Raw genomic sequence first — 12,605 nt, 5'->3', positions numbered from 1 at the left:
CGGGGTGAGGCGCGCCGGCCGCCATCTTGGTGCGAGCGGGGCCTCGCTCGTCGGACGCGGCACGCTCCCGGCCCCGCCGCGCCCCGCGCCTTGCGAAGAGCCCGGCGGCGGCACGGAGGATGCGGACGGGCGGAGCCGCTGCCGCAGCGTCGCGCCGTCCCCGGGGGGCGGGTGCCGGCCGGCCCCGGCGGGCAGGGCGGCCCCGCCGAGGATGAGTGCGGGCTGCGGGCGGGAACCCCCGCGGAAGAGAACCCGGCCCGGCCCCGGCAGCCCCGGCGGCGGTTCCCAGGGAGAGCGGCAGGAGGGGCCCGGGGGCGGCAGCTCCGCCACCGCCGTGGGGAATAAAGGTTTGTACCGGCCCCGGGGCGGCGGTAGCGGGGCTCGCTGGGGTCCGTGCCGCCTTTCCCTCCTTCCGCCGCCCGCTCGCTGTCGGTGCGGGGACGGGCCGGCGGTTCCTGCAGAGCCTGGGCAGCGCTGGCATTGCCGAGCCGGGAGCGCTGCTCGGCGCCCCCGCCAGCCCGACCCGCCCGCGGTGGCGCCTGTGGCTGGGCGGGCAGAGAGGGGGGCTAGCGGGCCGGGGGCTCCCCGAGTCGCAGTGTCTCTGCCGCTCACGGCATCCCTGCTGTGCCTGCCGGCGTGGGCAGCGTTGGGTGGCGGGGGCCGCATGTGCCCCCAGAGCTGCCCTTCGGCGTCGGGCTGCAATTGTCTCTAACTTCGCCTCCCGGCGCCAGCGTGTCCCCCACAGTGTATCCCAGCCCAGTGGTGTGGTCAGTGCACGCTACTTCCCCTTGGAGACGGCTTTGAGTGCAGGGTCTTGATAGTGGTTTTGTGCCTGATTCTTTGCCGGCTTCTACTAACCGTGCAAATCATTGGAAAGAGGTGTGAGCCACTAAAGGTAGCGTGTTCCGAGAGAGGACAATACCTGCTGCGAGAAGAAGGGCTTTCAGTGGGGTTAGTGCCAGGCTGTCACACAGGGAGACACAAGGGTAGTGACAGGAGCTCATACAAGCATGTGGCTGCAGCCTGAGCGCTTCTGGCCCCGCGGGGTGGGTGGGTGGGTGGGGTGGCTGCTCCTCCTGCCGCCTCACAAAGCTGCGTAGACGAAGTTCCCACGTGGCTTCCTTACTTTTGTTTTCTATTCTGAGCTAACACTGTCAAAATAAAATTCTAATGCACAGTAAAATACCTCTTTTAAGAGTAGAGAGGGATGCATGGAAGGGGAAGAAGACCCCAAACAGATTTGCTGTTATCTGCAGCTGATGAATTAAACCTCACTAACCCCTAAGAGGCAACTTTCAGTAGATAATAGTTTGGAGTTAGAGGTGTACTCTCCCACAGAGTGATAAATAAGAATCTGTCCTCAAAGGTAGATTGTAGATAGTGGTTTGTTGTATGGGAATGATGTGGGGAATCTTGAGTAGAAATTTGGATGCCACTTTAAAAAAATGACAGCAAAGTCTGGTTCTGCTGTTTAAGCTAAAAATAAGCATGTGTTGTCTTTTTGTTGCCGCTTGTTTTCACGACCTTATCTGTAGCAAGAAGCCATGCTGGCAGTATGAAAGTGTCTTATGTTGGTTGGAGAGCTTCTGTGGCTACTCACATGTTGAAGTTCAAACCAAAGCCATTTTGTTCTGTTCTGGTGATGCTGCTGCCATCATTTCTATGTATTATGCTAATGAATAAGTATTTCTTCCTGAGCACAAGTTTATACCTCGAGGTAGTTAGTTAGCTGCGTTTAAAAAGGTTTATTTGTCCCATGTTTTAACATGTCTCTTCAGGTTTTTTTGTGTGGGTTTTTGTTGGGGTTTTTTTGTGGTTTTTTTTTTTTCTTTTTTTGATGGGGGAGTCAGGGGTTTGTTTTGTGGGGTTTTTTTGTTTAGGTTTTTTTTGGGGGAGGGGGTTGAGGTTTTTTTGGCTGTTTACCTGTAGGCAATTTGGATTAACACTTCAAATGTAAGATGGTGAGATTTGGTAACCAGAATGACTGCTAGACTTCAATTTAGTGAATCTTTGGAAATAAAAATATTTTAGTTCATAAAATCTGTCAGTCTGTTATTTTTGTCTGAGTGGGGTGAAGCTGAGTGTTTATGAATGGCTGATTATGGCCCAGGTATCCCTGTGCTTGTAGGCTGCATCCAGCTTGGCACTGCTCCCTGGTAACCCAGCCATCTGGTGGCACTTTTGCACTATCGTTTGTGCCATTACCAAAGAACTTAAACTGATTTCAATATTTTCTGGAGATTACTTTTCATTCTAGGAGTTGTGATGTCCTCTGGTGAGGACGTTTGATAAGCAACTGTGTAAAAGTGTTTAAGGCCTTGAATGTTAGGGAAAGTGTTTATGAAACAATTTCTCTTAAGTTAGCTATGGCCTAAGCTACCTTGGTTACAAGTTACACAACCTTCATTTGCAGAAAACTGCTGAGACTTCCTATGCTCACTCGGAATCAAAAGAGCCAGATCTGCTTCACTGTTTTCAGCTCTGCAAAACTAGTTTCAGTAAGGTACTACAGCTGTTACTTACCCGGTGAAAGCAGTGAGTAAACACCTTGCACGCTCAGCAGTGGCAGATAGATGCTTTCTCTTGGGAAATGGAAAGAAAGGGAATTGAAGCTAGTTGCCAAATTTGCAGAATATCTTTAAATAACAACAACCAAACTAAACACGCCTTATACTGGTAAAGACTGTTTTCCAGTTTTAATAGAATTGCTTTGAATTTTTTCTCCCTATTCTCCCCCAAGTCTCTGCCTAATTAGTTCATGTGTTGCTGTTCTGTTGAAAGCTTGTCTGAGCTGCAACAACACACAGATAGGACTGGACCTGAGTTGTCAGTAGTAAATCTGAAAAAACTGTGTCCTTCGTTTTGTTGCTGTTTAGGGGAGTAAGCATTGAAAAACTTTTCAAACTCTTTATGGATGGAGGAGGGAAAAAAGTCCTTTTCTGAGTGCTTGTCACTTCCAGTGTGTGCTGTGCTTATATTGAGACTTAAGTTTCACGGTATGCTACATACAAATAAAATTATTGGATGAGTCCTCAAAGATGCCTTGTTGTTTGTTCTTTTTTGATTTTAAGTTATGTCATGTTTCCTCTTCATTCCAAAAATCAGCAGAAGTTTTTGGGACTGACTGTGGTGGTGATTAAGGGTAATGATGAGGGCTAGAAAGTTCAAGTTTGTTTTTTTTTTTAATTTATTCTGTGCATTCACTGTATATTTTAACCTTTTAACCATATTTTAAAAAAAGGTTGGATGAAAACATTCGCAACACACACTAAGCCTGGAATTTATAAATATTATTACTACAAAACCTACAGTTGCTGACTGATGCAAATTAAATATTGCATCCCGTGTAGGTTTAATACTGCTGGTGTCTGGATGCTCCCTATAGTAGAGATGCTAGTGAGGGCTTAATTGAGGTGTTTTTATCTTCACCCAGTACAAGTTGCCTTGTTCATATGCAATGATGTTGCAGTTTTCTCATGCTTCATGTAATAACTGCACTGTTACTGGTTTTTCAGTTTGTAAACAACGGACAATTACCAGTTGGTTGGAGAACAAAGGACCCAAGACGACAGAGTCCAAGAGGTAAAAAGCACAACATAAATCGGTTCAAAAGTTGTGTTCTTTGAGTGGGCCTGGTGGGAGCTAGAAGTGCAGGTTGCCAGTCCAGCTGGCTAAATGGAGGCAGCCCTATTTCTGCTGCTTTCCTTACCTTGGCACATCCTCTTGAGTAATTAACAGACACTTTCACTGCAAACACCTACCTAGTCCCCCACCCGTCCCATCTAAACACCCAACCCCAAACATTTTTGCTGACATGGATTCCTGAAGCACCTCTCTGTTTAGGTGAATAAATATGTCTGCTCTTGCAGAGCAAAAGGTGGGAACTTGGAGCAAGGGAAGGCAAAGTGGGAGTGTTGCTTCCAGTGGCAGCAAAACTGGATCAAGTTAGTTGTAATATGAGACAACAGTTCTGCTTTCATTTTTGTTTGACATAGGGCACTAACAGTTGCAGATTTTCACTGATAGTCTTGCAATCAACTCAGTTTATTTAAAGACAAAAGTCTGTTTTGGTTTGTCTCATTGGACTGTGATTGTAGTTTAAACATGTGCAGCTTGATTTAGTTACATCCAGAGTTTACAGGTGCTCAGTGTGCACTGAGGGTTTTTTTTTATTAAAGGTGTTACAGATTTTTTTGCTATTAAATGGTAACAGGTAAAGTTTGATATTTTCTGCTGATGTGGTCTGTCAGGAGCAGTGATTGTAAGGCAGTGTTAAAATTATACTCCAAAGAATTTATCTGTTGCTGAGGAATATCAGATATTATTTTTCTGTAGTTGTAGTTGTAAATGCTCTGGCTTATTTTTCATTGATGCTTGCTAGTAAATAGAAATTGAAATCCATAGCAGTGCTAAAAATAGCTGGGAAGACTTGTGATAGTGATTAATACAGAAGTATGCAGGGCTAATTACAGGCTTACAGGTTGCACTAAATCAAGGATGTTAAGAGGATGCTTTAGGAGGGAATGAATTATTTTATTTTTTTTAAATTCCCCTTGGAGTATTGCTTTTCTATGCCCTTCTCCATTCCTGCTGACTGGTTAGAGCCTAGGCAGTTTTAAGAAGCAGACTTGTGTAAACATGTTATGTGCTTTTCTATTGCAGTTAACATCACAATTTTAATTTAAATTTGTCTTTAGGTTAGATTTAATTTTTCACGTTGGCAACAGATACTGTCAATAGCATTAAATAGTCATTGAGATGGCAGCAGGATCATAACTCTTATTTTTGTTCATCAAATTTTGCAGGAGCAAATGCATACATGGGAAGTTGAATTATCATGAAATAAAACCCTCTAAAATAATTTTGTTTTCAAGTAATCATCCTGTGGATGAAGTTCCAAGCTATCATCTCTCCTTATCCTCAGTGGTCTTTTAGAAGAGGATGTATTATCACTCCTGGAGAGAATTAATACCTTTAGGAATCTATGAGCTATTAAAATGTCCAGTGGCTGAATTTAGGTTTATCTGGTAATTGCATATTTTCCTATTTTGTGTAAATGGGAAGCTGGACAATGACCAGACATACAGAGTTTAGTGTGCTCAGTTTAAATTGGTAATATACAGTCTTGTAACAATACGTTCAGGAGAAGATTCTGTTCAGAGTGATGTATTCACCAAGGCTAGTCAGGTTTTTTTTTTAATATGCCTGTGTCCTTTTTTTTAATATGCCTTTATCAATACACTGACACATAAATAGTACATAAACGTGAAATGACTTTCCGACATCTGGTCGTACAAAACTTACCTCATTTCCCTGTGTAACCATTAGGACATGTTTCTGTCATGCACTGCCTTACACTAAGACAAATCAGGTTATTTTTCTCTTAAAAACCCCCTAATTTAACGTATCTTTTAATTTTTATTATCACATTGAAATATACTTTACACTTGTGCTTTTGTGTTTTTTTCAAGAGTCATGGGTTGTTTATAAAAGTAAGGGAGTAATAGGAGACTATGGACTGCTGTGCCCTGCTCTTCTAAAAGATGAATTTGTAGTTCTGAGGAAATGGCCGTAAAACCGTTGATTTCCTTGCTCATTGTATTTAATGGATAAAAATGAAAGTTATGGAGGACTTTATCACATCTTCTAATTTTTTTTCATCTGGAGAAAATAGCTAAATAATAGCCTCATACTGTTTAGATTTGCAAATAAGATTAATGACTTACTGGACTAGATTCCTGAAGTAAGCAACTGGATTTATCATCCTTTGGAGCCTTTGAAAAGAAGTAGGTTGCTAGTGAGCTACATTTCTCAGTGCAGTAAAATTTGTTGATCCTGGTAGTGCTCACTTAGGAGAAGGAATAAAAATCTGTACTTTCTATTGATTGTTTATCATTGGTCCTTAAAAAAAATATGCACAGAAAGTTTTTTTGAAAATAAGACATTAAATTCCCTTACTTCTTTTCCACAGCTTACACAGCAAAATTAATAACAATACTGAAGCAAATCCTAAGATGACTTCCATTAAAAAAGAGAACTTTTGTGAGCATGACGTGAAGAAGCTAGAGAATACTTGCCAGCAAAATCATGCAAAAATATCTGTGGAAGTTGGTGCAAAGCAAGTAAATTTGCCTGAGACAGGCAGCACATGTAACTGGGAGGCTGAGGACAAAGATGCAGTCTTAGATACAGATCCCATGAAGGGGCTGCAGTCTGGAGACCTCTTTAAAAATGCCAACATTGACCAAATGCACAAAACTGGCAAGCAGAGAAACTGTGAAGAAAGCAGTGCCACTTGGACTCAGAGGAAGTTATCATCAGGTGGGGCTTCAAAAACTGGAAATTCAAAACCTTCTTCAAAAGACATTGAGACAGATGGCCAAGTGGCTTCATGCAATTCCCAGAAGCTGAAGAGTTGCAATTCTGTCTGTTTAATGGGTGAACAAGAGGAAGGGAATGTAGTTCCAGAAAGTCCACTTTCAGATGCTGGTTGTGATGCCTGTACATCTGATCTTGGAGGTCCTGGGAAACTGAGTAAATGTCAGAGTAGTTCAGGGGACTCGCCTGCTTTTGAGAAAGAAAGTGAGCCAGAATCACCGATGGATGTGGATAATTCTAAAAATAGCTGCCATGGGTCAGAGGCCGATGAAGAAACAAGTCCATTTCTGGATGAACGAGAGGAGATTAATATGTCAAAACCCATAAACAAATCTTTCGGAAATCAATATGGGGACGCTGAATTGGAGTCAAGGAAATCACGTTTTTCTGCCAAGGGCTGTGAAAGCTTTGAGGAAGTAGATAATTCTGTTAAAGAGGACAGTCTGCATACAAAGTCACCAGGGATCTCTCCTGCTCCATCATCAGAATGCAAAGGTGCAAAACAGAGTGTGAAGAGAGACTCCAAAATCACCTCTCACTTCATGAGGATACCTAAAGTGGAGGAGAAAAGGTAGCTTTCTCTCTGCCTCTTCATCTACTTTTTCACTCTTGGAATTTCCTGTTTGGTGGTAGAATTTCAGAGGCTGGATTGCATAAAGAGTTTTGCAGAATGTATTTTAAGATACAAAGACAACTGACATAACTTCTTTTTCATGGAGCTATTTGTGGGGTTTTTGAAGGACACATTTATCCCGTTCAAGTCTTAAAATTTGTTAATTAGTTTCATCTGTCAAAAATAGTGAATCTATTTTGTTGAACCATGAGTGCTGTTCATGCTTTAATTGAAGTAGATTTGGAAAAAATTACTTTCAAAAGCAGTTGTAGAGATGTTTGGAGTTTTTTGTTGATGTTTTTGGGTTTGGAGGTGTTTTGTTTTGTCTTCATTCATAATTTGGGTGAGAGAATGACTGGTGATTGCACACTGCAGCAATGGAAACAGGAGCCCTGAGCACAACACAGGACTCTGCCTGCCAGGTGTTGTGGGAGGACAAGAGGATAATCTCTTCTCTGAAGACCTTAGATTTCAGTGGGAGCTGAGAAAGTCAATATGCACCCAAGGAGTGAGCAGAAACAAAGGACTGTGTGTTTTGGTATAACATACAGTAATTGTACTTGACTCCAGTCCGTAAAGTAGGGCAAGAAAGTAGTTTTGCACATCTTTACTGGGGCATTGTCCATGGATAAACAGATCCTGATGGGAAGGAGCATGGATCTGCAGAGGAGTACCCTGCCTTGCTAACCCTGTTTTGGGAAGGTGTTTGTCAACCTGTAGAGAAGAATGTTCTGGTAGACATGTATTTGTGTGTTTTGGGGAGGGGAAGGTTGATGGTGGTAGGAGTTTTCCTCATATAAATCTTTGGCCTGAGGCAAAGACTGGCAAATAAACCCACTCCATTATAACTGTAGTCCTGGGGTGGCAGTTTGTGTGTTTTTTCAGTGGAATTGAAATGTTTCAATGCATTTTATTTTAATGGCAGGAAAGAAAAGTGTGAATTCAAACCCCAGAGGCCAGGAAGGAAGATTGCTAGATACACACCACCTCCTCTTCCAAGTAACAAGAAATGGTTTGGAACCCCAATTGAAGAGCTGAGAAGAATGCCAGTGTGTGGCGCCCGTCTGCCTCACCTGCGACCCTCAGCCAACCACACCGTCACCATCAGGGTACAGTAATGCACTGCATTGCCTCAAATCAAAGTTCTGCCTGAAGTGTTCAATAATATGAAATGCCATGTGTTAGATTTCAACATCCTGCTTGTACTATTTCTTTGTCATTCCTTGCAAGTGGACTGGGGCAACTGATTTTCCTGAAAATTCACTATACTGATGCATAGAATTTGGATATTTAGATCCAGAAGAAACATAATAGTGGTTTTACTGCCCCTGTCTTGTTAAGGGCAAATATTTTTCTTTGGCATGGGAGTGTGTGTGCTTCCTTGACTGAGTTGCAAAGTTTGGGAATTGAGGTACATCTACAAGTAAAATTGGTACTTCCAACATTTTCATGCTATATTTTCATTTTAATGTGATTCTGGTTTGGGTTCAAGACATACAAAAGGCTCAAGATGTTAAAGATATGGAAAAGAGAAAGAATGAAGCAGAGCTTCTAGCAATTTTTACCACTGCATTTTAGATCAAATTTGATATGTTTGCCTTTAATCTTTTGGAGAAGTATGCAGTCTAATTATTGTTGAAATAAAATGTGACCAGAAACTTGGAGGGTCAAGGATAAATCTCAACCAAAAGAAAGGCACATTGAATTTAAACACATGTCGCTGTTGAGCAGCTAGCAGAGTAATGAAGGCACCAGTTCTCAGTGGCAAGAAAGAATGACCTTTATTGTTTTGATTTCATCACATATATAGAGTTCTCAAAAGTCACCCAGATTGGTCAGTCAGAAGCCTTCCCCCAGGCCTGATTGGCCAGGCCTGCACTGTCCAAGTTCTGGGACACTGTTCCAACAACATCCAAACTTTATCTTTATTTACAAAACACAAGGAAATTTCTCATGGGAAAAACCTGTGCTAGCCACAGCCACATATTGTGAGAGACTTAGTGCTGCCAGAGGGCTGAATAGCAAAATTGAGTCTTTGAAAACATGATGTTCTTTATTTTTACTTTCCTGATGTTCTGTGGAGTAAACTTGAGATATTGCTCTATCTATGATGAGTTCTCATCCCATTCAGTGTTAGGTTAAAAATACTATTTCTGTACATGACTATGGTTATATTTGTAATTACATTTTGAAAATATTTGGATGAAAAGATGTAGATATTTAGATTGATAAATGAGAAAATCTTTAGCCAGTGATTTGATATATAGGAATTGAGAATTTTACCTTTGAGTGTGTTTCAAGAGGTCAAATGATAAGGTGGCATTCTTTTCAACAAGTATAATGTAAGATTAGCAGAAGAATTTTTTTCTAACAATAGCTATCATGTGGTCAGTTTGTAGTTTTCCCCTTTCCAAAAAGGATGGTTGTAGATGAGAGCTTTTTTAAACTATATTTTTGCTTGCTTTTTATTTCTTCCACTCAAGAACTTGAAAGTAGAGTCTTATCTTTTTTTCGATCTCCTTCTGTGTTACAGGTAGATCTTCTGAGGGAAGGAGAGGTACCTAAACCTTTTCCAACTCACTACAAAGATTTGTGGGACAACAAGCATGTTAAGATGCCCTGCTCAGAACAAAATTTATACCCTGTAGAGGATGAGGTAAGATTAAGTATTTACTGTTGTGTAATCAGATAAGTTTGTTTACACATAGATGGGTTTTCAGTTACTACATTTGCTCAATTCTCAAACTGACTATGGATTTAGAAAATCAACTGTGAAAAACTGGATTTTAGGTCATGATACTTCAGACCGAGCAGACATTTTTTACTTGGTAATTATTTTGCCTAGCCAATGATTTCATGATGTATACATTTCGATACTTGTATGGAGTGTACACTTGAACTCCTTTTAAGTTTTATATTTATTTATGTATTTATATGTTTTGTATGTGTGTGTGAAGCAATTTGCAGTTTCAGCAGATGTGAATGAATTTGTAACCACAGTTTGATTATAATATTGTCAGGTATTGCTGATAGTGAGGTGAATCTGACTGTTCTTCTGCTAAAACAACAGCAGAGTTTAGAACTGGCCCTGCATGGTTTGTTGATCTGGTATTTCTTCTCGCTGCTTGAGACTTAAACATACCCACAGAAATACTTCAGACTAGAGTGAATATAATCAGCAAGTGTGTCCTGTAGTAAAAACTTTATAATGATTATTGATACTTGACTCAGGAACAAAGAATTCTTATAGCCTCTATTAAATGCAGTCAGTCTTTTCCTTTAACAATTTTACAGGTGACATTAGTAAATGTGTCTTTTTATTTCGAATAACTTAATTTGAATTTGTTTTGGGCTTTTACTTTAAAGAATGGAGATAGAACTGCTGGAAGTCGATGGGAGCTAATCCAAACTGCCTTACTTAACAAATTTACCTGCTCACATGATTTGAAGGTAAGCTTGTCAAGTCTGTATACATATAAGTACATTCGACTTGTCTATATGTGGCTAGTGATTCTGGCTTGCTCCTATTTGTTCAATTACTTAGAAAAATAAACTATGAAAAAATCTCTGCTATTCAAGTGATTCCCTAATAAATGAAAGTTTTTAATGAGTACTAAATGCTACCACTGAATTTATGAGATTATTAGAATGAATTGTCTTTTGAAAGCCTACACAAAACTGTGTTTGTCCAGCGGTATATACTAGTATGTGGTAAACATAGTGTTTTGTGTAGCCAGATGGTTGGGGATGCACAGGTGAGAGGGTTAAAATAGTAACTTTTCGCATCAGTTCACTCCACTAAAATCACAACAATTCAAGCTGCTGACAAAAATCTGTAGATTCTGGAGACCAATGCTCTGTTGATAACTCTTACAGTTAGATTGGCATGAAGTCTTACAGTTACTTGAATGGTGATTTGGAGCAGTTTAGAGTTGCTATTATGTTTCTTTGTGAAGAACAATGTAATTTAAGTTATACCTGAAAGTCAGGGAAGGAGGAGGATGCAAAAGCCATAGATAAGCTTCAAATGAGCAAATAGAGCTTCCCCAGCAGCTAACAAGACGTCCCTTGATGTTATTTTATTTGGTTATTTTTTCTTTGTGAATTTCTTAAGGGTGGTGTTGTTGTAAAGGGTCTATTTAATTTTGCTGTGGTTTTGATTCTTTATGTTCCTAAACTGGGACAACTTCTGTTATAATGCTTTTATACCTTGAATACATTTTATTGGTACTTTTAGCAAGAGCAAGCATGGTGTGGGGAGCATTTATCTTGTTTGTTGGGAGATACAAACATGCCTTGTCTTGTTTTGTGTTAGGAGAAAAAAAAACCCTGTAGACTGAAGCTTATTTGCTGCTAAATCGAGGGTTCAGTATCAACGATTTGCACTATATTAATACAGTGTTATGTATTGAGGTAGGCTCTGAGGCAGGTTTTAGCCACCAGATGGTGCTGTTCCTTCAACAAGGAAATTTCTTAAAATGGTTTTTCTTCCATTAGTGATTATCTCTAAGCTCTATTTTGTTGTGCTCTTTCTCTAGGAGGCCATACTGAGGTACAATGTTGCTTACTCCAAGAAATGGGACTTCACAGCTCTTACTGACTTCTGTGAAAAGGTAAAGCAAGTTGATTTAAAATAGGAAGAAAAGTAATACTTTGCCTATATGTCTCAATGCTTGTGGCTTTATTTCCATTTTCAAGAGTAAATGTTTGCATTTCTCATCTAAGTGAGCAGTTATTTGGCTGATAACTTCAGCTGAAACAAGAATTATACTTTATAAACTGGCTTAATTTTAAATCTTATACATGTTATTTGGGTGCTTCAGTAATACCTAAGTTCCTGAAGGTAAGGTGAGAAATGTCCTTTCTCTGTTTTATGAAAACTTGATTTATTAAGAAATTATATTAATATTTCCAGTGTAATGTTTTTTTGTCTTAAAAAGTGTTGGTCTTTTTTTCCTTTTTTATACAGCTTCAATGGTGTATTGCAGTGGTGTTTGTATAGATTGTGCTTTGCTGGTCTAGCAGGAAAATTTTGCTGTTTGGTGATATGATGAATTTAAACTGTAGAGGCTTTGAAAGATTGGGTTGTTTTTTATGGCTTCGAGTATTAGGTATTACTACTTTCATGGGGAGGATGGAATAGAGAAGTTAATAGTAGGTCTCAAGTGCGAGTTGGACTATTAATAATAATATACATCCTGACTGACAATCAGAAACTATGCTAATTAACGCATAATAAAAGATTAAAAGAGATACAGTAGAAATAGTTGTATTTTTCTACAACACTTCAGAAGTACTTCTAAAACATGTGCTTGTTCTCTTAGGAGGGGCTTGCTAAGCTCTGTTAAGATTCAGTGGAAACTAAATTTGATTTGAAGTGAATTTGGTTAGTTGTGTATGTAAATAGATGTCTGCTTAGGCCATGTGATCAGAGGAGCTGTTCTGTTCTCTCTGTTGCCTATTTTCATTTTGTGTGAGGACTACTCTTTCACAGAATGAGGTTTTTTTTGCATGCAGCACACTATTGTACTATTGACAAAAGGTACCTATAAAAATGCCAGTGCTACCATATTTGCAAGCCACGAGAGCTGCTGTGCTCACCCACCTTGCTGAT

The 12,605-nt window shown here is 40.3% G+C and overlaps 1 protein-coding gene across 2 annotated transcripts in view; it reads left to right on the top strand.

Moving 5' to 3' along the window:
• Window positions 1-8: 8 nt before the first annotated feature.
• The window catches only part of PARG (poly(ADP-ribose) glycohydrolase), a 60,546-nt gene continuing 47,949 nt past the window's right edge, over window positions 9-12,605 (top strand). For both annotated transcript variants that reach the window (XR_014852984.1, XM_085064117.1), the window contains exons 1-7: window positions 9-347; window positions 3,516-3,582; window positions 5,972-6,949; window positions 7,917-8,100; window positions 9,525-9,647; window positions 10,358-10,441; window positions 11,530-11,604. Coding sequence is in view for 1 of the 2 variants with exons in the window: in XM_085064117.1 (XP_084920243.1) it covers window positions 212-347; window positions 3,516-3,582; window positions 5,972-6,949; window positions 7,917-8,100; window positions 9,525-9,647; window positions 10,358-10,441; window positions 11,530-11,604 (1,647 nt within the window). In the remaining variant the exon portion in view is untranslated. The remainder of the gene's footprint in view (window positions 348-3,515; window positions 3,583-5,971; window positions 6,950-7,916; window positions 8,101-9,524; window positions 9,648-10,357; window positions 10,442-11,529; window positions 11,605-12,605) is intronic.

This window comes from Lichenostomus cassidix, chromosome 6 (assembly GCF_008360975.1).
Source record: "Lichenostomus cassidix isolate B80296 chromosome 6, HeHo_3.0, whole genome shotgun sequence".
Classification (NCBI taxonomy): Eukaryota; Metazoa; Chordata; class Aves; order Passeriformes; family Meliphagidae; genus Lichenostomus; species Lichenostomus cassidix.
This window is presented reverse-complemented; position numbering and strand designations above follow the sequence as displayed.